Source organism: Lagopus muta, chromosome 3 (genome assembly GCF_023343835.1).
Source record: "Lagopus muta isolate bLagMut1 chromosome 3, bLagMut1 primary, whole genome shotgun sequence".
Classification (NCBI taxonomy): domain Eukaryota; kingdom Metazoa; phylum Chordata; class Aves; order Galliformes; family Phasianidae; genus Lagopus; species Lagopus muta.
The window spans coordinates 68829673-68854543 of record NC_064435.1 but is presented as its reverse complement, the minus strand read 5'-3'; the positions used below and the strand labels follow the sequence as shown (position 1 = coordinate 68854543).

Sequence of the window (24871 nt, the reverse complement as noted above, 5' to 3'; positions counted from 1 at the left end):
CATGCATTGTGTGAACAAACATACAAGCAAAAATTTTTCACTGAATTCTGCCAGTTAGTAAGATGCGCAAGAAAAACTTCTAAATATTTAAAAGACATTCTGCTCGTGTAGAGCAATATGTGTATTTCCAGGGACAAAACAGGACCAACACGGTTGGGCTATCTTTAGTGAGACAAATGATTTGTCATTAATGCCTACAGCTCAATTCTGTCAGCCTTCCAGTTAGCTTGCATCAAAGATCTAGCACTTTTATGTCCAGTTCCTTTATGAAACAAAGTACAAAAGAATGAGGATACAGGTTTCAGTATCTTACAATTTGCCCAATATAGCACTAAAAGCAAAATTTCTTAGAATAAAGGATCAGCAGCGTGCAAGCTGACAATCCCTATTCATCAAGAAACATGGTAACTACACATGAAGCAAGGAACTCATAGAAACCACACAGCATAGAATTACTATGGATCTCACTTCAAAAGAAGAAATACAAACACCTTTTTGGGAATTGCTCTTAGTTCCAGACACCAGGTTAGAATGAACTTCAGAGTACTTCTCTCAGGGATGTGTTGTGGACGTGTTGCTCCTATTTGGGAGAAGAATACATTCAGTTCTGTAGGATGAACTCAAGTAATTAGTGAAAATTACAAACTAGACAGCAAGACAGTTTTCCAAGGAAAAGGCAAAAAGGTTAACAGGAAAGAAGGAATACAATAAGAGAAGTATATATACGTAAATACATTTTGCCAGACCACTGAACGCCTTTTTGCCACTTACGGTGTTGAGAAATGCAGAGGAATGCTAACAAGCAAAGGGATCGTCCACATTTTTTTCCACCTCCATTAATAAACACTCCTTAAAAAACAGAACATGCTTTCTAACGATTGAAACAAAGTTGTACACAGCCAGTGCCCAGGTAGACCTTCTGAGGCTCAGCAGATCACAGGTATTTCTCTACAAGCAAAAAAAAACCCTGTCCTGTACTGTCCTCTCATGAAGGAGGAGCACTTCATCCACTGAGTCATTCTTTATGGAGTCAGTCAGGCTGAAGTCAGGCTCAACATCCTTGTGTTATGCCACACTAAAACAGATATTCCCCATTCTAAGATAACCCTAAAAGGAATACAGGATCACTTATGGGAAAAAACACATTAATTAATAAGTTCTGCATGTCTGAAAATGTTTCATTACAGACTGAACTTGCACGTTGGGATTTATCTTGATGTTTCTTGGCTTCCATTTCTAGCTACTCGTTCTTACTGTCCTTTTCTCCATTTTCAAGAGTCCTTTATTGGAAATTTCAGTGTAAGAATATAACTATATAACTTGCTAAATTACCTCTTTGTATCAGCATTAATTGATTCAACTCATGCTATAAAAAGCAAAACTAGTTTTTAGACAGAAAGTGGATTCCATAAATGTAATGCAAGAAAGAGAAAAAATTTGTTTTTTCCTGCAACATTCAGACAGATTTTCAAAGTAAGTACTTAATCTTCCTTTAAGGATGCTCATACAACAAAAAACAACTTTTTTTTATTAACTTCTAGAAAAAATAGAACTTGAACAATAGACTGTTAACTAATTTCTGTTTTGTCCCTTCATTTGATCCCATGCACTTCATCAAAGAATCACATGCTGAACAAAGAGAGGTTGTAAGAAGAATTCATTGGATTTCCCACGAAATCTTGCAGACATGCATCAGATGCACAGCTCTCTATTCATACTCATCTCTTCTCCTATGTTTTTCAGCTTTCTTCATTTGGTAGACCCACAACCATAATATTTATTGCAAATTCCTCAGTAAAGTGAAGGGACAACAATCTCCTATGGAAAGGAACTCAAGAACATTGCCAGAAATTGTGAAGGTGCATTATGCAGCTTAAGTCTTTGGTACAGACTGGCAACAGCAAGTAATGAAGTCACAGTAACTTAATGAGTCCATCTATGCTCATCAGGGCAGCTCCAAAGAAACTGTTTAAGTTCATACTTACAATAGGCATTATTGAGCATGTAATCTTGGAGGTCACTGGACCTTTTCTTAAATAAAAACTCTATCTGACAATAATTTTGCTCAACTGCTAGCTCAAATAGAGGTGAAACAGTTGGATGCAAACTCCTTAGAGAAGCACTTGCCTTCGTGCCAGCAAAGACAACAGAGGTGATTCTGGCACAGTACATATGATGTGTAAAAAGTCAGCATGATTTGCGTTGGGTTGCCCAGAAGACTCAAGAGCAGAATCAGGATCTTTGATTCTCTGCACTACAGCATAGAGCTTTCCATAACTATTCATTTAAACTCAAAAGCAGGCATGACCTTTTAAATACAAGATATGGCAAAAAGTGCTGCATTAAGCACTCATACATAAGAAGAAAGGAATGATATTCCTGGTTTCAAACCACTATTATACCAGAGATTCTCTCAGCTTTACCATGGAAGGACTATTAGTTCCTGATATATAAGCAAAATGAAGTGGCTAAGATACATTCACTTGGCTATACAGCTTCTGTTGCACACCAGAAGTGCTCTGACACTAAATAACTCAGTGTGCCCTGTTCAAACAGCTTTACATTCTCTGTGTAACATCAGTAGTGCAGACGGGAGCTACTGAAGGCAGAGACAAAAGAGTATCTCTCTGTGACTACTGACAGAGACTCTGAGCATTACCTCAACTTACAGAGAGATTTAAGTTTTATGCAGCCAGATAGCAGGGTTCTGATTTGTACAGAGTAACTTGCTAGCCTTTAGGAGGGACCAAACTTCAAACCCACTTTCCTACTAAGATTTGATGTTTTAGCCCTCCACTGCTTCCTCCTCCATGTTCTCCTCCTTTATTGCTTTCTCTGAAGCTGCACTTGACTACTTAAAATTGTAAATACTGTAAACAGTGCAAACAGGTGACAATGCTTAGAGTTTAGGCATGTGCAAGACTAGCCCTGACCTGAAGGAAGGAAGTTAAAAAGCCAGACTGGCTCTGCAGACATGGGGCTTATTGTCAGCACAGGGACCAGCAACTTATGTCATGACAAATTAAAAAACAAATATGAAACAGAAACAACAAAACAACATGAACATGTAAAAAACTCATCAGATCTACATGGGATACAAGCAATATTGTTTGTTGGCAGAGAGGGGTGTTAAGGGAAGGAATATAAATTCTCTGCTGCACTCATCATTCCCAAGTAGCCCCTGTACTCATCAGGAAAGGACTGGCTCCTAATTACATCCTAAACCTTCTTGTGCATGTGTAGCTGCCTCGGGGATGGTAACACTTAAATGGCAGTTAGATTTGTGCATTCCATCTGTACTGTTTTGATTATTTTGTCCTTCCAAATCTCTAAATTATGGATCAAGGACTGAGGGAAAGGTATGAACAGTACATTAGAAGGCACAGGATCCCAATAAGAAGTGCAAATTCCCCATCTTGAAGATCAGGTAGGGTATACCAGAGCAAGAAACCTAAGAGAATGTCAACCTTTGCAATCACCAGAGCTCTTATGCACCACTGTAGCATGGCATACATTGGGAGAGTGAATGGAAATGTTGTGTTGCTGCCTGTCATATAAACCCACCTCATCAACAAACATGTTACTCATCAAGGCCAGGAACAAGGGTCCATTTAAATCTCATACTTAAGGAACAGTTTGTGCAGTCCTCAATGATCCAGGGAATCTTGCAGTGGGAAATGATTTACTGGCAGACTGGAGCAACATAGACCCCTACTCCATCTTACTGATCTGGAAGCACGATTCAGCACCACCATTACGACACCAACTGCATGGCCAGCACAGAGTAATTCTCATAGGTCCTGTTAGTAGTATGTGGACATATCTTGAATCTTACACATCCCTTTATGAGGAATGGGACCATAAAACTCAACAAAACTGATACACATAAACCAACAAGCCCCTTAAAAAGCATCATACAGCAGCAGTAAGTCTTATACTCCAGGAGTGCAGCCCTCCAAGGATGTAGGGCAGATGAATGTGAAAGGGAGATTTTACTTTCAGCTGGAGAAATGCTAGGTTACGTGCACAGAAGCAGAGAAGATGAGTGACAGAAGAATCTCAATGACAGGATCAAGTTCCCTTTCTTAAGCTAAGTCATTAACAGTACAAAGAGGAGCAGATTTTATGTGCCCACTCCTGATTTCTGGTGTACCTCTACAAAATAACAGTTGCGTGGCAATACCTAAGTTCAAAATGCTAAAAACTATGCATACCAACTACTACTATCACAGAGAGGAATATCTTTTCATAACCAACATATCACATCTTACCTTTTTTTTTAGTGTCCTGCTTAACCTTTATACAAACAAAATTCTCTCCTTTTTCAGAAAGTCCCAAGATGTGAAGTAGTTCTTCCACCTCATTGACATTATTGGGACATATTACACAGAAAGCATCTCCAGGTTGGTAATCAAAGGCTGTACTCTGTTTGAAAATATGAAATCATTTCAATAAAACTGGAAAGTAAACCAAGGCCAACATCATCCCCATTCCTAACAACGGTCTTCCATTCACTAAAAAGGATGTGGCAAACAGTTTCTGAGTACTTCCTAAAACATATATTTAATTCAGTAGCATATCCATGGCACAACAAAGAAATGAATTTGACAGTCTTCATTGGTTTCTGTGGAGCCATAACATTCTGTAAACAAATCATGCTTTGGACTTACAAAATGAATCAGCCTACGTTGACATCATGCTGCTGTACAGGAAATCTTCCTTGTCTTTTAACCATCAATTCCTTCTCTGCCAGTTATTATGCATAATACACATGCTTTTTACCCTTCATTTTACCCACTCATTAAAAACAAATTACAAAGCTATCACTGACTTACTGCAATATCAAGTTCTAAAAGCAATGCAGTTTTTACTGCATCTTCTCTAGTGAGCTGAGATGCCTTTGTAACTGGCACTTCGAAGGTTGTTCCTTCTGAAATCAGTGAGGACAGATGAGGATTCTGAAAAAGAGGACATGAGAACTTACACCAAAAAATGCAAATCAGCTGAATAACAGCTTACTAAAACAAGAAGAGGGAAAACATGCATCTTCTACAAACATAAGTGTTTATCTCTGCATTTTTTAAAATCACATCTAAGTAGTAACAGGCATATTTTCAACCATAAAAAGTCCATTTGTCTGAACAGTCCAATGGCCCTAAACTGTTATCAAATGAGGCTAGTTGTTGCCTTTCTCAAAAGCTCTTAAAAACAGCCACTTTGATTTTATGGGTTAGTCTCTCAGGAGTAGCTTATCATGAGTGCCCAATCTCTCTTTTTAAGCTCTACAGCACCCCTGTCAGCCTGAGTGTTGTAATAGCAGAGTGCTTTTAAATCTCCTTTCAGTATTTGGACAGTTGAACTCAACAACTTAGCCTCAGACCTGCTTCATTCACAAAGACTTGCCTAATAACCAGCACTTTTGACTGATCCCAGCTGCCATCTCTCTCATTTTGCATTGCTTGAGTACTTGGGGAACAGGGCCTTTGCCCTTTCAGCTGTGTTATCACATCCAGCTCCTTCACTGTTCCCTCACAGAATGACTAAAACATCTGCCGCTCGGCAATTAATCTGAAAAGTTTGAATCACACTTACCATTTCACTAAATGTGCCCACTTGAGATGATCAATAGTTTATACTAATTCTTCTCCTTCTATAGCAGCTCTAATTTCTACATAATAAAAGCATAGTCGTTTTTGATCTGCACTTCATCTTTTGTCTGCTATAGCAGAGTTATGGCCACTCTTCTACAATCACTAGTTTGTAAGTTATTAAATATGCAGCAATATTCTGAGCAATCTCACATCTTCTTCAGGCATTCTGCAAGTACTAAAAATTTGAACTGAAATTGCACCATAATCCCTTCCAAAGGAAAATGTTTTCACTGTCTGAACACGATGAATTATTTATTTATATTAAATGAATTGAACACTGATGATTTTAATTTTTCCTATTCCTGGCAGTGTTGTTCCTCTATCAAATTGTAATTCACTTAAAATACATTTTTACATCAGTGTCCTTAATTCATACAGTGAAAATTACTTTCTTAACATACAAACGGCTTTTTCACTTACAATTAAAAAACTCCCATGGCCAGGGATGTATTTCCCTTAGATATGTAACCATTTTTCTTTTTAGTAGCATGCTCTTACCGGAACTGGAGGCCTTCATCATTCAAAGTGAAGTTCTTACCTCCCCATGGGTGTCCTGAAACTGAACCTCTATATACTCTGGTGGCAGGGCAGGAATATTAAGAGCAGACTGAGAGATGGGAGGGACTGAGTGAACAAGTGAAGGTTCAGTGTTTGTAGCTGAAGCCACAACATTGATGTCAACCAATTTATGTGATGGACCATCAGAACTCCTCACTCCATCTTCTAAATTCAAATTCTGTATTTTTGAGCTTAAGTTCATTTCATGTCCAACATGTGAGTCTGCACTGACATCGTTGCTCATGCCTTCTTTTTCTTTCTGCAACAGAAATACTTCCTTGAGGGCAAGCCAAAGTCCATCAATCCAAGGATCAACCACTAGTTCCAATCTAAAGAGGGGGAGAGAAAAGAGAAGAAAAAACAAATTAAAAAAGACAAAAAAGGAATGGACTCGTTGTGAACTCATTGCACTGTTAATTTAGAAATGACCAAAAAAAGTAAAAAACCTATTATAACAAAAAAATAATCCTGGTAACAAATATTTTCATTTAGTTATTAATGCTATGCAAAAGTATATAGTCTGCAGTATACAGAAACCTCACTCTTTTTCCAGTTTCGCATTTTTATTTTCTTAGGCTGATCATCGTGACAGCAAGTTGAAAGCTTGGTAGCAAAACCTGCAGCTTTTCACAAGGAACAGAAACATCAACGCCTTAAAACAACGCTGCACTTTTACTATCCTAGAATGCAAAATATAATTTTTATGATTACGGTAATGTTTGTATTCTATTGCTTGTGTCATCATCCACAGAATCAGTAAAATCTGCACTTGAAAATAAATAAACCAAGACTGCAGCCTACTGGTCAGAGAGAGCAACAGAACAGGTAGGGAGCTGTTTTCTTACATCCCTCCTCTATTTTATAAAATAAAATTACTTTTGCATAATTTCTCTACCAAAAAAAAAAAAAAAAAGGATACTTTACAAAACATAGAGAAGAAAGTAAAACATACTTTAGAGTATGTCTAAAGCATTCCAACTGCACACATGCCATGGAACTGGCTTTGTTTGAGTCAACTTGGATTAGATTTTAAGAAGCTTATCTTTATTTGGAACAACTTAGTTTATAAAACTGTTGCATGCCCTCCATTTTTAAAGGCATTACAGATGTCTGCTCAGACTTTAAAAATACAGTTGCACTGAATGGAAATTAAGATTGAAAATGACACACTGTGTTCAGATGGGATTAATTCCTCAGAGGTGTCGGGTAATCGGGTTCAGCTGATTTTAGAGTTTAGCCAAAATAACATCTAAATATTACATATCAAAGAAACAAAATTCAAACGCGCTTGGTTCTTACCCTACACAATCATCTGCTAATCCTGTATCATAGAAATGCTGGGCACCGAGTTCTTGAAGTAGTCGGTCTACTGTCTTTCCACCGTTACAAAAGAACGTGTACTCTGAGTCTCCCAGACCTAAGACATACAAAGAAAAAAAGATTATGTCAGCCAGTCAGCCACAGAAGCTACACAAAGATCTGCAAATAAAACACAACTCTCTTACAGGCAAGCAAGATAATCTGATATATCAAAGCATATTGTATTTTGAGGACACTTCTATGACTTAAAAATAAATAAGTATATCTGTATTAGTCCCAAAGTATTGCTGAGAAAGTCATTCATCCTACACAAATATAAGGTGAATTTATCTGAAAAATACTTTTCTTAGAAAGCATTTCTGAGGAATATTGTTTTAGATAGACTTGAAAAAATAATGATAATAAAAAAACCCCCTTATCTCTCTGAGAGGAAAATGTAGAGAGCTGAAATAATTAGAAACGGAGTGAAGCTGATACTCTTTTCTGATAAATCACACAGTATCTCCCCTTTAGATTAGAACTGTCATTACCACTATACCTTGTTTAGTAGTAATACATTCTATTACAAAGTGGCAGCATTTTAAGTGATTTAAAAATATCAAAACCTTAACAGTCACCAACACGTTCCATCAGATGGCACACTGCTATCACTTAAAAAAGACAGGGGACTCGGGGGTTACAGTCAGTGGACTACATGGAAGAGCTGAGTTATCTGAATCACCTTCAGAGAGATCAACTCTCTGAAGAGTTACTCTCCCTGTAGCTCATCTTAGCAGACATTTATTTAGCTGTCCCGAAGACCTCTGGTTATGCACCACTATCCACCACTAAGTGTGACATTCAAAATGAAAAGACCTATAGCAGATGTAAAGGGACGAGATGATGGTAAAAGCTTATTTACCATAAATGTTTTACATTGCTGCACAGAAAAAAAAACCAATCACTCACAAAGCCAAGTAAACTCAGCTAGGAGTCCATAGGGATTTCACATGAAATAAAAACTTCAGCAACTACAGATAGTTAATATCATGTTTTGTTTACGGAAAGAAAATTGAACTATAAAAAGTTAATTGGTAGCCTGCATTCAGATCACTTCTGCGATATTATTCCTTTATTGCACATAGAGATTAAGAAAAAACCCATAAAACTGTTGATACTGCAGAAATAAATAAAACAAAACCTTATTTAGAAGTATAACGCAAAATTACTCGCCGACAGGCAAGCGCTGCTTCAGCACACAAAACACTGCCTCACCTAACAATCCGTACTGAAGATGTGCCAAATGATCAGGAGGCAAGGTCTTATCCCGGATTTTCTTAACAAACTTGCGGGCAGTGTCCGGTGGGTCGCCGGTACCAGTCGTGGAAATGACAATAACTACAGGATCCTTTTCTGTTTCCAAGTTGTACTACGAGTAATAGAAGAAGCAATTACAAGGTGCCATTTCATAACCACTTGAGGCTTTACACATTATTTTCCTTCTCCCAAAGGCACACAGAAAATTTTTAAATCACATCTTACAGAAAGCCTTTCAAATAATTGGAGATTATTTCAGGGGTGCAATCTATAATCTTGCTTGTAGTTTAAACCCAGTGTACAGAACCAACTGAACACAAGCATTGTAATGTGACTACCAGAAAGCATATGAACTGCTGGGTTGCTCCTCAGCCTCCTCTCTGCCATTACAAGCAACCCCATCTCCTTCAACCACTTTGTAAAGTTTTCAGTTTAAATTCATTCCCAGCATTCCAAGTTCAATGAGACAGTAGGGTCACGAGAAAATATAAATAAAGATGTCAAGAAACACTGTACAGTCATTTTAATCAGTTTCAGGACTGCAATTCAAGACGTCAGAGTACAACTTCTCTTCTAAACACTTTACTTAATAAGTCACTCAAATCTCCCCTCGTCCTCAAGGGATGTGGAGCTTACCTCTTACAAGGCAAAAAAAAGATGAGAAACACAAAGAGACAGATTATGAAGCAGCTCTGCCACTGTTAGTTTTCTCTTCACAACTTTCTCGAAGAGCCCAAGAACAGTTGCATGGAACTACTTAAATGATCATCTACTACACATTCTCCTCTGCACATCTGAAGAGTTCAGGAAATACTGAAGAGTTCAGAAATACTGAACAACTGCATAAAGAATGGCCTTCTCCAACTGACTAGTACAGACAAAACAAAAATGATTTGCTTTATCACCTAAGGCACAGACAAACTCTGTGAATCATGCAGATTGTGGAATAACCTGCCAGATCTAACTTACCCAGAGGAATTCATCAGAGGCCACACACAACTCAAGCAAGCTCTTGCTCCTGTTAGCTGTCATCCTGCCTTCCCCTCTCTAATTACACCTCATTTCTAGAAGTTCCCTTTGTTTACAGCAAAAATTAAGGGAACGGAAAAGCTTAAGTGATGAAATTTACAAAGGTGTAGAAATTATTTTTTCCCTCAGTACTTAATTCTCATATTCTCAACTCAGTGCACCTTTCCAACTCATCGCTCTGAGTTGTCTTGCCAAATCTGACAAACGAGTTTAGTGGCAGGCCAATAATAGGGCTAGAAATATCCTGTCTGCTGCTTTTCTGAAACTAATCTCCAAAGCTATCAAAATGCAGAAGAAATGAATGGATGAATATAAGGATGATCTTCATGTTCCCCACTTGCTGCACAAGCTTCCTTGTAAGACCCTTCAACACGCTCACACTACATCATACTTACACTGAATAATACTCAGTAAACATGCATTCAAAAAGCAGAAGTCCAGTTACAAAATGAATTGTATCCTAGAGAAAGCAACTTGCTAAAAGGAATTTAAGTTACTTTTATAAACTTCTCACATTTTCAAGTGCATGAAGTGATAGGTTCTGTTCATCTCAGTTGAAATATTGCCACATTTTGTTTGTTTGCTTTTTTAGAGGACCTACTTTATGAAGGGAATTACAGTCCACCATGCTTTTTGTTAGATGACATGACAGAAACTAAGTTTTCAGACCTTTACCTGTGGATAACAGCAAATACTGAAAAGCCACTTCCTTACTTCAGGCAGGCTTCTTTTTTTTATTTTTTATTTTTTATTTTTTCTCCCTAGAATGCATCTCAAGTATGAACTGGAACAGACCCTTGTGTTCAATAACAAGACACCACAAAAAGTCAAGATCACACTGGAGCCCAGACCTAACAGAGAGCAGACCTCAACATAACAAAAAAGTGGAAAAACTGAGTGATCATTTCTGCTAACTGGAGAGTTGACCAGTAAATACCAAATTTATCCATTACTGTGTATATAATTAGCTTTCAAAAAGTCACCAGACTGTTGTTAGAAACAAAGATTTACTGTGGCATTCACAGTTCTACTATGAAAAACCATCAGAAAGATTTGGCAGAAGGCTATCATGAGTCTGTAAGTCTCGTCCCAGTTACTGACTCTTAAAGACCTGAAAATGTGAAACCATTTTAGGTAGATAAATGTGCTCAGGCCTTGCTGCTATCGACAGCCACAACTCAAGCAAATGAAGAAAAATGCAGCCATTAAATACCTATTTTTCAAAGCAGCACAGAGTATCTCACCTTGTCCATCTCACTTAAACAGTGCATGTCAGCTTCAAGTCCATGGGCACCTGCTTGCAGACATATTTCCTCAGCTATGGCTTTTGCCTGTCCCTTTTGTGTTGCATAGAGGAGCAAAAATCTCCTTTTTAAATCGCAGCACATTTTCCAAAACAAGGAATACTTTACTTATTTATTTTTTTAAAGACACTGCAGAAAAAAAGAGAAAGAAAATGTGAATTTACTGCAACAGCAAGATTTTGCACTCTTTGTCAGAGATACCTTAAGTGCACAACAGTATTGCTGTTTAACCTGGAAATTAGGTATCTGCTATGAAAAGAAGCCACTTCTCACAAGCAAGCTTTGCAGGGCACAGTGTTAAGGACTCGTGGTATTTACCACACATGCTGTACTGCAGTTACACTGCAATATGTAAAGTCAAGAATCTAGCACATAAGCAGTGCAAACAGACTGGCTCAAAATTAAATATTATTTTTATGATCTAAGTTTTATTTTCCACTTTAAGTTGGTGGCTGCCTTAGTCTCCTTTCTGAGATACATTTCAAAATAAAAGAATACACAGATTTGGTGACATCCAAATACAACTACAACAATTGATAAATATCTTTTAAATTCTTAATTTCATCTTCTCTGAAATCACTAATTTTTGCACAAATGCGCTTAGGCTTCATCCTCTGTGATTTTATTTTAGAAACAAATATTATTTTTCATTCCCCGATTCAAGAAGGTGCTTGTTACAGAAATGCAACTACAGCATCTATTTGTTTTGGATGTTGTTTCTTTTTGTTGAAATAAGAAAAAAATCTTAGAGAGATCTTCTGCAGGGTAAAATGCCACTCCTTCACAAAGTCTTGCAAGAAGTAGCATGAGTGAGACACGTTATCTTTGTCTATAAAACTTCTATCATTCAAACTTTTATGATTTTGACACAGACAAAATACAAAAGATTCAAGGACAGTATCAAGGACTACTGAATGAGACAAGTAGAATATTTCTTATGATATATTACAAATTAATCCTCCGCCAATATTTTGATATTACTAGAGAGATGCAACAGAACCAAAATACCCAGAATTAAAACTCAGTAATTTCAGTTTCAAAATTGAGATCTTCTTCCACATTCTTGTACCCAGCTTCTTGTATTTCGCCTACTGCCCACCCAGATTCAACTACATAACACATTCAGCCTACTAACCACACCACACATCAATTTGTGAAAACCTATTTCAAGATCATTTGAGGCATTATTTTTTGCTGTTTCTACCGGGGAAAATAGAAGAATACTGTACTCTGCGCACATGGCAAGATATTACTCCCAACGCTACAAAGTAAAGTATCTCCTATTAGAATACATATATATATATATATTTAAAAGCACACTTGTAAATGAAAAGTGGCAGAACTAAGTGATAGCTTCTTAGGAGCACTCTGGCTGTGCCATACCCGAACTCTAAGAAAAATGCAATTACTGGAAAAATAAGGCTTTCATTGTATTTTGTACCTCTACGTTTCCCAGCATAATTTTTTACCTTAAATTGATTATATTCCCTACAGATATTTAAACAAATTCATTCAAATAACTCTTTTCATACAAGCAAAGTAATCCACAGAATGATTTCTTGCTCTCCTTTTTCAGAAGAAATTTTTGTTTGACAATACAGAAATTCTGAAGATTCATATTAAATACATTTTTAATACCCTCAATCTCTCTAGAAATACATATTAATCCTACTTCTATGCTATGCTTTCACCCTAATCGCTCTCCTGTCCGCAAGTGGAAATGCCTGGCTAAATAAATTGATAAAAAAAACAGTAAAGATGAAGTGGTGTTTCATTACTACATTCTTTCTCATACCTAACAAAAGAAGAAAGATTATCAGGTTTCCACTTGGGACGCATGGTACCACAGAAGTCTTGTATAGACAGAAGTCTGGAAGCTAAGCAACCAACATGCTTCTTTTCAATTGGAAAACATGTGCATTGGATTTGGAGAGATGAATTGCTGTGTATATGTGAATCCCCAGAGACCCTTCTAACTGGTGTTGGGTGCTAGTAGATTTATAGAGACAGAAGTCAGACCTACATCTCCTACAGAAGATGTGCAAACAAGAAAACTCACAGGGCCTAATGAGGAAATTGTGCTAGATATGCATTCCTCCTGAGAGAAGGAACTGTGCATATTTAATGGTGCGTACATGTACTTGCCAAAAAGGACAAGGCCACAATGACATGATTCCTTGTAATTAGGCATAGATGGCTGTTTTGTAGGAATTTATCAATATTTTACAAGTCCATTATATTATCTGTTTCATTGCTGCTATTGATCCTGAAAATACAGCTTAATTAACTGATTAAACAACAGTTCAATTAACTACTTGACAGTTAATTATGTCATTAATAGATTGAGAAATTGCTTTGATCTTGATTCACACCAAACAGTGTCCCTATGAAGCACTGTATCTCTGACATCAACTAGAAGAGCTTCAGGCACAGATTGTTCAAAGGATGCCTATTAAAGGAAAATGAGCCACACCTACCCGCAGACAAGTGTAGTCATAGAAGAGAAACACACTCACGTTCAGGGGAGAGTGTTGCCTACATTGCTCTTGCTTTCCTGCGCTATACACTCTTCAAAGATGATATTCTATTTATGTGATATGGGTTCAACTGAAAAAAAAAAGAGAAAAAAAGATAAGAAAAGCATAATTCTTTTATACTGAGCTGTCTAGAGAAGTACTCTAATTTGGGTGCTATTACAAATTACAGATTTATAGGAGTTGAAAGGGGCCTCTACAATTTATTGAATCCAACACCAGCGCTAAAGCAGGTTCCCTACTGCAGTCACACAGGAAAGCGTCCAGACAGGTCTTGAATATCTCCAGAGAAAGAGATTCCACAGCCTCTCCAGACAGCCTGTCCCAGTACTCTGTTACTCACACACTAAGGAATTTCCTTTTCATGTTGCATGGAACTTCCTGTGCTCCAGTTTATTTTACCTATTACCCCTTGATCTATCTGCACACCACCGAGAAGAATCTGGACCCGTCCACTTGTCTCCTGCTTTGGGCATTTATGAACAGTGATGAGATTCCCATCTAAGGCTTTTCTTCTCCAGGCTGAACACCCACAGCTCTCTCAGCTTTTCCTCATAAAGTAGATGCTCCAAGCCCCTTCTCATCCTCTGCTGCACCTTTTCTAGAAGTTCCCTGTCTCCAGCTGAGGAGCCCTGGATGTACTGGAGTACATGGTACTCCAGATATGGCCTCACCAGGGCAGAGGAGAGGGGGAGGATCACCTTCCTCGACCTGCTGGCCACACTCTTTGGAAGGCATCCCAGGGTCCCACTGGCCTTCTTGGTTACAAGGGCGCACTGCTGGCTCGTGGCCAGCCTGCTGTCCACCAGGACACTGAGGCCCTTCTCTGTGCAGCTTCACAGAGCAACAGTGTTTTAACAGTTTTTATGTTGGCAGTCATGTGCCAAAAACCAATACAATGTTTAAGCTGGGAAAACAAACCAGGATTTGCTGATTGCAGGGTTGCTAGAATTAAGGTAGTTTGGTTAGGTTGCGGTTGGACTTGATGATCTTTGAGGTCTTTTCTAATCTGAGCAATTCTATGATTCTATGACTCAAACTAGGGCTTAACAAGAAACTAAGGAAGAAAATCTGCATTATAACTAATTTGATTTAGTACTCAGAAGAGTCAGAATACTCACAGTACTGAGAATATTAACAGTGAGTCCATCAACTCTGCGGCCAACACACTGTAGGACCAAGCAAGCTATCTATGCATGCCCTGGCACGCTTTCATAGAGGCAGGGGCACCAGCACTGGTAGTTACACAGCTTTGAAGGACTCTCACCACTTCTTATATATGTCTAAAGTGCAGGAGTCAAGCAGATGGGGCCAAGCTCTTTTCTGTGCTGTACAGCAATAGAACAAGGGGCAACAGTCACAAACTGCAACACAGAAGTTCATATGAAGGTGAGAAAAAACTTTGAAGGCGTTAGAGCCCTGGAAGAGGCTGCACAGAAAGGCTGTGGAGTCTCATTCTCTGGAGATATTCAAAACCAGAATGCTTTCCTGTACTAGCCCCTACAGGGAACCTGCTTTGCCGGGGGCTGGCACTAGATGGTCTCCAGAGGGCCCTCCCAAACCCCCGGTTCTGCCAGCGTATGTCCCACAGGCCGGGCTAGCTGGCTAACGCACACGGTTTGGCAGCGCTTCATCCTGAGCGGCCGCAGACGGGATAAAAACAGAAGAAACTTCCGCAGTACCTTCACGCTTTTCCGTGAGCTTTAAGCTGGACGGCGACACCGCGACCTCACAGCCAGGCCAGTCCGTGCATAGTTTTGTTTTGTTTCTTTAACAGGAGCTGGCTTGCTGGGAATCACTTTCTCTCTGTCCCAGACAGCAGAATAGGTCCGTCCCCTTCCTCTCCCTCCGGGCTGAGACGAGAAGCGCGGAGTGAGGACACATCCGCTTTTATGTCACGTCCGGAAGCCAGAGCAGCCGGAACGCGGCAAGCCCCGGTTCCATGCAGCTTGGCACCCCGGCACCCCGCAACCCGGCCCGGCAGCCTGCTCGCTTCGGGGCCCCGGCCCAGGCGGCAGCGGGGAGGGCAGCGCCCGGAGCCCGCGGCACCCGGCGGGGCCGAGCCAGTGAGCGCCGGAAGCTCCCGTCGTGCCGCGCTACCCGTCATGGCGCTGGAGGTGAGGCATTGTCGGGTCTGCGCCGCTTCTCCGAAGGGCCGAGGAAGGACGAGAAGCGAGGGGGAGAGGCGAGGGCGGGTTCGTGCGCTCACGTCTTTTTCTTCTAGGTGTCTTCTGAGGACACGCTCGTTCCGACATGGCTTTGATCAGCCTGAAAAGCTTCCACTTCTGTTCACCCGGCGCACCAGCGAGCAGGCGTATTTTGATGACCCTAAGCAAAAGCTTGAGCTTCGTCAGCGAACGGCGAAAGCCCCAAAGCTATCGTGCCACGGCCGTGAGGGTGCTGTGTTCCAAGGACAAATGTCGGGATGTGTTTTGTCGGAAAAGCCACGTGCAGCTGCGGATGCGGTCCCTTTCTGTTAATGAAAGCGTGCATCTCTGTGGGGATACAGGCAGCAACGCTAAGGCTGACGAGCGGTGGACAGAGGAACAAATGTTCTTCAGGACGTTGAAAAGCCTCCGTACGTCGCAAGAGATTTTTAAGTTTCTTCGCTCCTTGGAAGTTATGTCTGATACTATGGCATCGGGAGCCCTGCAGAGGGTTTCTGAAGTTGAGGTGGATGACAACGGCCTGAAAAACCCTGAAGATGTGCTAGAGAATGAAGTTTTCAGGGCATTATGCTTTCAGTTTGAATTTCAATCCTCAAAATTGTCCAACAGTGGGCTGCTGAATGCACTGCAAGCTTTGATAAAGCTACGTGTAGATCCCCAGAGTACACTGATAGCACGCTTGCTTTCAGAGTGTGAAGAGCGGCTTGCTAACAGAAAGCTGACTGTTGACAATCTCTGCTCTCTTGGAGAGAGTTTGCTCGAGTTGAAAGGCCCAAGTTATGCTATGCTGGAACAGATTGTGAGCTGCATGCAAGAAAAAGACATTGAGAACTGGAGTCCTAGGGAAATGGCGATGGTTTATAAGATACTGCAGGTGGTGGTTGGGGAAAGGGAACATTGGGACTTGCTAAACAGAATGAACAGTGCCACTTTAACCATAGCTTACCAGCTGAGTCCAAAGTTCACAAGTGTAATACTGAATTCGCTGGTGGCTCTCCATCAGACTCAGGTAGTTCCCTTAATCTTAGCATTATGTAAGCATTCTGGAAAGCATGTTCCTCACTTTACTGATGATGAGTTGGTAAGCGTACTGGAAGCCTTCCTGTTCTTTGGACACCGTGAACAAATTTTTACAGAAGCACTGGAAAAGCATGTTCCCAAGTCCATCCCTACTATGCATCCTGAAACTGTCAGCAAAGTCATGCAGTACTGCTGTCAAAAGAAGATCCTTTCGAAGCCTATCTTGGATGCAGTGGCAGAAGGTTTCATTTCTAATGCTGACAGCTTTACCACCGACCAGATTGCTGAATATATTGTCCCATTCGGGACTTTAAACTACCTCCCTCCAAATGCTTCTTCCTTGTTTAGGAAGCTTGAAACAATACTACATGCTCGTTTTAGTCAGTTTCAGCCTCACACCTTGTTGAATCTGCTGCACTCATGTGTTCTTATTCAGCGTTATCCAGTGAATTTTCTGCCAAAAATATTTAGTCCCTTTTTCCTGCAACAGCTTCAAGGTAAGAAGCGGTGTTTCTCCACCAGCACTCTCCATTTCTCACTATTTTATGGTATGTCTAATCCTGTCAAAACAACCAGGAGCTGATAAGGGTGACTGGAGAAAAGTTATCAGGAGGCTTCCCTGTCACAGTTGCAATTGCCTTTCAAGTTCATCATTCAGTAGAACTTGAAAATTGCGCTGCAGTCTTAAACAGAGATTTCAAATTCCACAAAAATTCTATTTCAGTTAATCATGCCTTTCTGAAAAATACCACCCCTCTGATTTTCTCTGTAGTTGTCCTTCATCTTACACACATTTTTTAGATGCTTCTGCCGGGCTGCATTGTGTCCAGCCTTGCAGGTGAGTTTAAAATAGAACCAGGACCTCATCTATCAATTTTCCTGTTCTGTCCTTTCAGGATACAGATTATTGCATTTTTGCTTTCAATTTGGTTTTATTTCCCTTCCATATTGTTTTGTAATCTTCTGAAAACTAAAAGTGATACATGGATAAATCTGATAAAAGATATTGTGCAGTGCATAATTTATGGCTTAATTAAATAAAAATAAGCCTGTAAAACATAGTAGTGTCATAATATACCAGCCTGTCCTTAACTGCTGGCTTTTATTTTAAAATATCTAGATAAAAATATGAATTGTGTTCTAAGGCTCTATATTTTACTGATTCATAAAGATTGGTGCTTTGCCCTGCTTTATAAATTACTTTGTGCTTTCCTGTGGTTACATGGTGCTTCTTCCCGCTGGCACCGTATCTGCCAACTACACTTCTGAGGTGGTTCTGCTCTGTGCCCCTCTTTGTTCCATGCCCTGAGCTCCTGCCTGTAGTGAGCACTACAATTCCATCCTCAGGGTTTCAGGAAGAAGACGGACATGCGTAATTGTCCAAGACTTCAGCTGAAGTTTATGCCTTCCTGTAGAACATCTTGCATTTCTCAGATCTTCCTTTTTTTTTTGTGAAAGATTCTGACAGCCCCAAGATCTTGCTGGTTGTATATTTCTCATGTTGATATTTCTGTAAATCAGTTCCTTATTTTTCTAAATAAATCATTTCATAGCTGATCTTTCTGTTCATTCACATAAGGATGAATACAGCTGCACGTTTAACTGAATCTCTTTTCCTAATTTCTGCATGACAGCATATGTGAAGTTACCCTGCTGAATGTAAACCTATAAACTTGAATATTGTTGTTTCAGCTCAGCCACCTGGTTTGGACAGAGTTGTTACCTCCCAGCTAACACAGCTTTTTCTAACCATTACCCTGGAGTGCCCATTTTATAAGGTACGGCAGATACAAAACTGGAACTGACACTAAAAGCAGGTGATGATGTCATTAGGTATGAGCACATTGATAGAAGCTGAGGGCTGTCTTTGCAGTAAAAACATTGGAATTGAATAAAACAGCCTGTATTTCTTGGTGTAAATATGAAGTGTTGTTACTTGTTTGAATGGCTGATCCACGTGTCTGTTTGAAAGAACTGACTAGCTATAAGTTCAAGTGCATTCTCTCTATTTCTATGTATTATTTTTCCATCAACTATTACCTTTTTTAATGTTTGGTTTGTAAAGTCTTGGAGCACATAAAAGATCAGCCACTTTGATGTTGGCCTGATGAAGAGGAATGTGTGCATTTCTCATGAGTAATACATATTATTCAGCATAATAGCACAGAAGCTTGCTGAGGATGTTTGGGGGTGGGGTGATTGGTTGGTTGGTTTTATTTTCCAGCAGGCCATACCTCACGCTGAGGTCTTCATCAGACATAGCTTTGAAATGTACCAAGTACATTTTATTACATTATTGCAGAATTATTTTGTAATTGCCAAAAGTTTATCTTGCCTTTTCTTTTGTCTGATTGGGTTTTCTGTCATTCTATAGGGTCCCAAACTCCTTCCAAAGTATCAAGTAAATACCTTTCTCACAACTCATGGCTTTCTGGATGTTCACCTCTTCAAGAAGGTAAAGAGTGGACTACTATATTTACTGAAAAAAAGAATATATTTTTCATCAGAGGTATCAACACCATATTTCTATACAGTTGGTAAGTAACATTAGTTCTTCAGACTAATTAAATGTGTACTTATGCTATCAAAAATTCCATGTATTTTCTAGAAATAGAAAAAAAAATATTCCCTTTGTTTGCATCCTTAACTGTGCAAATATGGAAAAAGTACACTGGAATGCAAAGAAGGCTCTGTGGAAGGTTTGAAATGGGAACTTTAACTTTGCACTTACAGTACATGCAGCAAATACCATAGCTGTACCATTAATGAAGCTACAGGCCTTGGCCTGGCTTTTACAATTGCTTATGAATCTGGACACAAGCAAGTTATTTTTCTTGAGTTCTACCTGCCCTTTTTATAGATAAATATGTAAGTGAATGGGACACTTTTCTGCAACCCAGTCTAGGAAACCCCTGCTAGGAGGTGGTTTGACCAGATGATCTCCAGATGTCTCTTCCAATCCCTACAATTCTATGTAATTTTCGAAGTGACTTTTAACAAGGAGAGAAAATAACTGCAATGTTTACTCACCTGGACTGCTCTGAAAATAGCTGCTAACTCAGCTGTAATTTATTTTTACTGCCAGTTTCCCTTTTCCTTGTAAACAACTGTTTTCATTTAAAGCAAAATGAAATGCCACCATGGCAATTGCCTAATCTTTCTGCTTTGGTGGTGAGTAATGAAGGGGAGAGCTGGAGGGTTGGCAGCTCAGAGCATGAAAATCACAGTAAGATGTTTGTTACATGAAATGGTTTTTAATTTCTCTCATGATTTCATCTATACTAGATATTGAGATTAAATTAGATGAAGAAGGCTTTATGTTGCCTGCTACTCAAAGTGAAGAAGTACACACACGGTAAGAGAATAAAAGGTGCCACAGGTAAAATGCTGGTTAACACTGATATAGAGTATCCAGGGTAAACCTCTGGCAAAAATAAAGTTACTTGGAATTTTGCATTGATCTCAACAACATCGAAGTTTCACATTACAACCAAAGGCAAAAAAAGACAGAGCTGGTAAAATGAGAGATCTGTACTTTTTCTTCATTGTCTTGCCTCCTGACTACAAGGTGTTAGATAATTAGTCTCTCTACCCAGTGACAGTCAGGATCAAAGAGGTGTTGGTCTGACTTACGTTAATCTATTTTGATCGCGTTTAATTATTTTGCAGATTAAAATCAAATTAATTGGGAGTGTCTGCAAGGATTTAGCACAGTCTTTATCAGTTTTACTTCACAAATACACTTCTCTAATGGATCCTCTGAAGTAAGATTATTTGCCACAGATGCCATTTGCATTGAAAAATGCATACATATTTAAAAGAACAAGCTAAACACGGATTCTTTTGAGAATCCCTAGATATAAATTTGGGCACCCTTCCTGTGCTGTGGTTGCAACTGCAACCAAGTAGAAAAAACATGGTTGCAGTCCATGATGCTTGCCAACCACATATACAGGTTTAATTTGAATCACTAATATATTGAATAAATTTAGCTGCTAGATATTTCCAAGATGAGACAAGTATTTTGCTTGTTTTTCCTGCTAGAAGAATTCAAAACAGCTTACCAATAGTAGTGTTAAAACTATCAAATTCTTATCATTAACTTGTGTGGCGATTTTTGTTTAGATCATATAAATTTGCTTTTCAGATAAGTTCTGCTAAACTTCAGTCTTTCCCCTCCTTCCCTCTGAGTAATTTATATTGTCCTAAAGTAGGCAAATCCCAGCCTGCATTTAATTCTAGGAGGCGTTTGGGAATAAGAGGAGGTACTGTCTCATTCTTGTTAGGAATTACAGCAATTCTAGTGACTAAGTGAACTGACTTTTTTTCTGTGCTTGATTTTAGAATTGCTCTCTGTGTTGATGGTCAAAATAGGTTTTGTGTTAATAGCCATAATCTGCTGGGAGAAGAAGCTATTAAACAGAGGCATCTTCAGTTACTTGGTTATAAAGTTGTGCAGGTAAAGTCCCTTGACAGTTTTTACTCTGGCTAACAAAACAAGTGAAAAATGATTCTTCTATAATGTTTAAAACTGTAGTTGCAATCAGTTCCTAAGATAGGTATGATACTGCTCTTTCTACATGATGTTCTCTTTGCCTAGATTTTGCCTATTTGAGAGTTCATTACATAAATTCTTTTTTTTCTTGGATGAATTAGTACTTTCTGCCTATACAAATAGTGACTGCTTGAAAGAATATTTATCTGCACTGATGACAGTTCAAATTTTGACTTAACTGAAAGCATTAAACAGTTTGGAAGGATCATGGAGTGGAAGTGACCCTGCCATGGGCAGAGACACCTGCTAGAACAGGTTGCCCAAGGCCCCATCCAGCGTGGCCTCAAACACTTCCAACACAACTCTGGGCAACATCTTCCAGCACCTCACCACCCTGTGTGTGAAGAGCTTCTTCCATAGATTTAATCTAAACCTACCCTACTTCAGCTTAAAACTGTTACTCCTTATCCTGTCATTGATGAGAATCTGTCTCGAGCTTTCTTGTAGGCCCTTTTAGTTACGAGAAGGTCGCTATAAGTCTGCTTGGAGAACTTCTTTTCTCTTGGCTGAACAGCCCTAATTCTCTCAGCCTGAGTAGGAGAGGTGCTCCAGCCCTCTGACATCTTCCCGATTCCCTTCTGGATGCACTAAAGAGGTTGGGAGTTTTCAGTTTAAAATCTGAATTTGGAGTTTAGAAACAAGGTATAAAAAAAGACGAAAAGGAACTGCTTTATATCAGAAATAACGTTTTTTCCAAAGCAGAGTGTATCCTTTATTTTTCCTGTTGAAATAAATAGGGATATATTTACCTATAAGCATATGCTAGACTTTCACGTTTTGGTACGCTTTTTTCCCTTTATAAGCACTTAGCACATAAGCTTAACTACTTTGTATTTAACTTAGTTTAAACTGTAATAAACATCACTGTTTGCTTTGCAGTAACCTCTATTCATTTCCCCCAAGACTTACAGATCAGTAATAAACTTAGGAGTAAATGTTTTATTTTAAAATGCAACTCTGATGTGTAATTGCATGTCTATTTAATCAATGTTAAACTTACTCTTGTTGTTTATTAAAATATATTTCCAGCAATCATTTTGGTTTCATTTCCAGGTTCCATTTTTTGAAGTAGAAAGTATAAAATCTTGCAGAAAAATGGCAGAATATCTACACAAAAAAATCTTTCCTCATACATATGGACACGGCTGCTGACAATGGAGAATACCACTGTATCACAGCTTGACCTCCTGTACCATAAAGTGTACATATTGTGCATGGGAGAACAATTCTAATAACTCCATGTCAGATGATTTCGCCTTCTGAATGTGTGACCTTCCAATATTTGGAACAATTAATATGTACAGAGTAATAAAAAGCAACATATTTTCTTAAGTTTTATGTAAATATTTATTACATAGTATTAATAGATAAAAGTACCAAACAGTCACTACTGCATTTTCCTTGTATTTTCACTTGTTTTAAATCACAACTGTCAGTGGACAGATAAAGCTATTTAAGGTTATTAGCTGTTGCTGAATGTACAAAATGTACCATGTTATGTACCAATCAATCAGGTTTTTTTCTTGACAGTATAATAAGAAATTATACAATTTATTCCCAGCTTTTTGTATGTTGTTTCCAAGTGTTTTAGAAAACTAAAATTTGCAGTAGGTGCACAAGCATCACTAGCTTATTACACAGACTTAGGAGCTGTAGTGCTGATCACTAAATAGCACTGCTTTACAGAAAATAAAATTTTTATGAAGGTATTCTTTTGACACTGAGCATTAAAAGAAGTCAGTCACACACCAGAATGAGAAGTCATAGGACTAAAAACATGTGAAAAACATTTAAACCTGAGGGTGAGATGATACTGAAAGAGAAGTAGATGACATAAGCACAGATAAGCAAACTAATGCTGGTGTCTTGCTAACTTACACTCCTTTGGTGGAAATCATCTGGAGATGCACGTTTCTCACATTGGCCAGAAGGTGGTAGTGTTCTCAAACGTTTTAGTTATTTGAACACAGATGGTTTGCAAGTATAGTGAGACTATTTGAATGAAGTAATTTGTACTGCCTGTACCAAACTAAAAATAACGTCTATAGAACATGGTCATATTTTATCTCACTTGTGATTCTTCACTTGTGATACCCTTGATAAAGCATTCTGGTGGTGTTAGAAAACATTCCTTTCTCACTTCATTCATACTGTGTGTGATTCCTTTTCATTTAATGCTGCTGGATTTCTTTAATGAAGTATTCATTGTTGAAAAGGAATGTAGCAGTTTCTGCCCTCTTATCCACAGCCATTACTCACTGAAAGAGGGGACGTTACAAGCCGTAAATACTGAAAGTGCCAAACACCTCTAAGAATGGACTGCTCTGTATAATCAGCTCCTCACATCATACCAAATGCTCTATCAGTTGCCTAGTTCCCTGCATATCCAAGGCCCTACAGGAAGTACTTATTTGTATTATTTTTTCCTAGCAGACTCACTTCCTATTTAAGTATCTGACAGAAGTACAGTGTCAGTCAATGCTGTGGCTTTCCAATCCTTCTTAAATGAGTGTGATCGGTCTGGCTAAATGTTTGATATTGAACAGTATCAATATTGCTTCAGCTTTAAACAACAACGGGATCAATGATGCTGCAGAACCACAAGGATGCACACCCTGCAGAAGATGTTTCTTTTCCTGAAAATATCTTAAAACTCCACTACTAGATTCAATGAGAATAGAAGGAAGAAGGTGTTTAAGTGGCTTTAGACATTCACCTCTAGACATAATTTTTAAGTGACTTGTGTTGTTGGGTTTTTTTAAATCCTTTCTACCAAACTAATGAGTTATTCCTCTCTTTGTAGTAGAGCACTGGTCTACAAAAGTGATTCTTCTTGTGACAGATCAATCCCTCTGACAGCATTTTTCTTAACTGACGCCAGCAAAAAGGATGCGTAAAATAATTTAAATCAAAATTTTAGTGTCTTCTTACATGCTAAGCACTGAGAAGTTCCCTTTAACTTCACTTCCAATTGAACTCTAATGAAATTCCTCAGTACTTCTAGAAATCAGATCTTCATTTACTTTCTCATCCACTTTGGAAAATCTGGGTTGAATTACTGATTGAATTACTGTTCTGCAGAAAAAAGAAAAATATGTTTACTGATTTTGTAGGGATTAAGAACTGTAAGTATTAAGAAAGTATTAATACCCCGAGGAGCAAATTTAATGTTCATTCAGTGAACAATTATGTGGCTACTGCCTGAAATAGCACAGACGTCTGTTGACCCAATAGATTTAATTTCCAGTGTTGCTTCCTAAAATGTTCAGCTTTTGTGGATGTTCTACATGAGACTTCTAAGAGACTAAAAGGAGAAAACATAGATTTGAATCAGCATGAGGAAAAGTGCAGTTATTTCATATAAATCATTTTCATTAATGAAAACGCAGAAGAAAAGGCAGAAGCACTATTCTGCATTTTGACATGTTTCTTTGCA

General features: G+C 38.8%; 2 protein-coding genes across 5 annotated transcripts in view; one reads left to right on the top strand and one right to left on the bottom strand.

The window, feature by feature from the left end:
• Nucleotides 1-24871, bottom strand: part of MTRR (5-methyltetrahydrofolate-homocysteine methyltransferase reductase) — a 51258-nt gene that overhangs the window by 21342 nt on the left and 5045 nt on the right. For 2 of the 3 annotated variants that reach the window (XR_007375875.1, XM_048939890.1), the window contains exons 1-9: nucleotides 15375-15539; nucleotides 13675-13765; nucleotides 11099-11287; nucleotides 8784-8937; nucleotides 7509-7626; nucleotides 6190-6538; nucleotides 4836-4958; nucleotides 4272-4425; nucleotides 492-580 (exon numbers count right to left, since the gene is read on the bottom strand). Coding sequence is in view for 1 of the 3 variants with exons in the window: in XM_048939890.1 (XP_048795847.1) it covers nucleotides 492-580; nucleotides 4272-4425; nucleotides 4836-4958; nucleotides 6190-6538; nucleotides 7509-7626; nucleotides 8784-8937; nucleotides 11099-11242 (1131 nt within the window). In the remaining 2 variants the exon portion in view is untranslated. Of the gene's footprint in view, nucleotides 1-491; nucleotides 581-4271; nucleotides 4426-4835; nucleotides 4959-6189; nucleotides 6539-7508; nucleotides 7627-8783; nucleotides 8938-11098; nucleotides 11288-13674; nucleotides 13766-15374; nucleotides 15540-24871 lie in introns of those variants that run through there. The other variant, XR_007375876.1, reaches the window with a different exon arrangement.
• Nucleotides 15606-24857, top strand: FASTKD3 (FAST kinase domains 3). Of its 2 annotated transcripts, none has more exons than XR_007375877.1 (7): nucleotides 15606-15809; nucleotides 15917-17377; nucleotides 18573-18658; nucleotides 19255-19417; nucleotides 20166-20235; nucleotides 21225-22030; nucleotides 22489-22601. XR_007375877.1 is itself a non-coding variant. In XM_048939892.1 (7 exons), the coding sequence occupies exons 2-7, from the start codon at nucleotides 15946-15948 to the stop codon at nucleotides 22585-22587; spliced, it is 1965 nt and encodes a 654-aa protein (XP_048795849.1). In that variant the 5' UTR covers nucleotides 15607-15809; nucleotides 15917-15945; the 3' UTR covers nucleotides 22588-24857. The 2 variants fall into 2 exon arrangements, 1 of the variants encoding a protein (XP_048795849.1); XM_048939892.1 differs by having other exon boundaries at nucleotides 15607-15809; nucleotides 21225-21339; nucleotides 22489-24857.

What these genes read in the sequence shown, in the direction of transcription:
- FASTKD3 (XM_048939892.1), top strand. Translation starts at nt 15,946, where the DNA reads ATGGCTTTGATCAGCCTGAAAAGCTTCCACTTCTGTTCACCCGGCGCA. An exon ending in AGTGAAGAAGTACACACACG is followed by an intron (nt 20,236 to 21,224) that starts GTAAGAGAATAA and finishes GCTTGATTTTAG; the next exon opens with AATTGCTCTCTGTGTTGATG. An exon ending in TTGGTTATAAAGTTGTGCAG is followed by an intron (nt 21,340 to 22,488) that starts GTAAAGTCCCTT and finishes TTTCATTTCCAG; the next exon opens with GTTCCATTTTTTGAAGTAGA.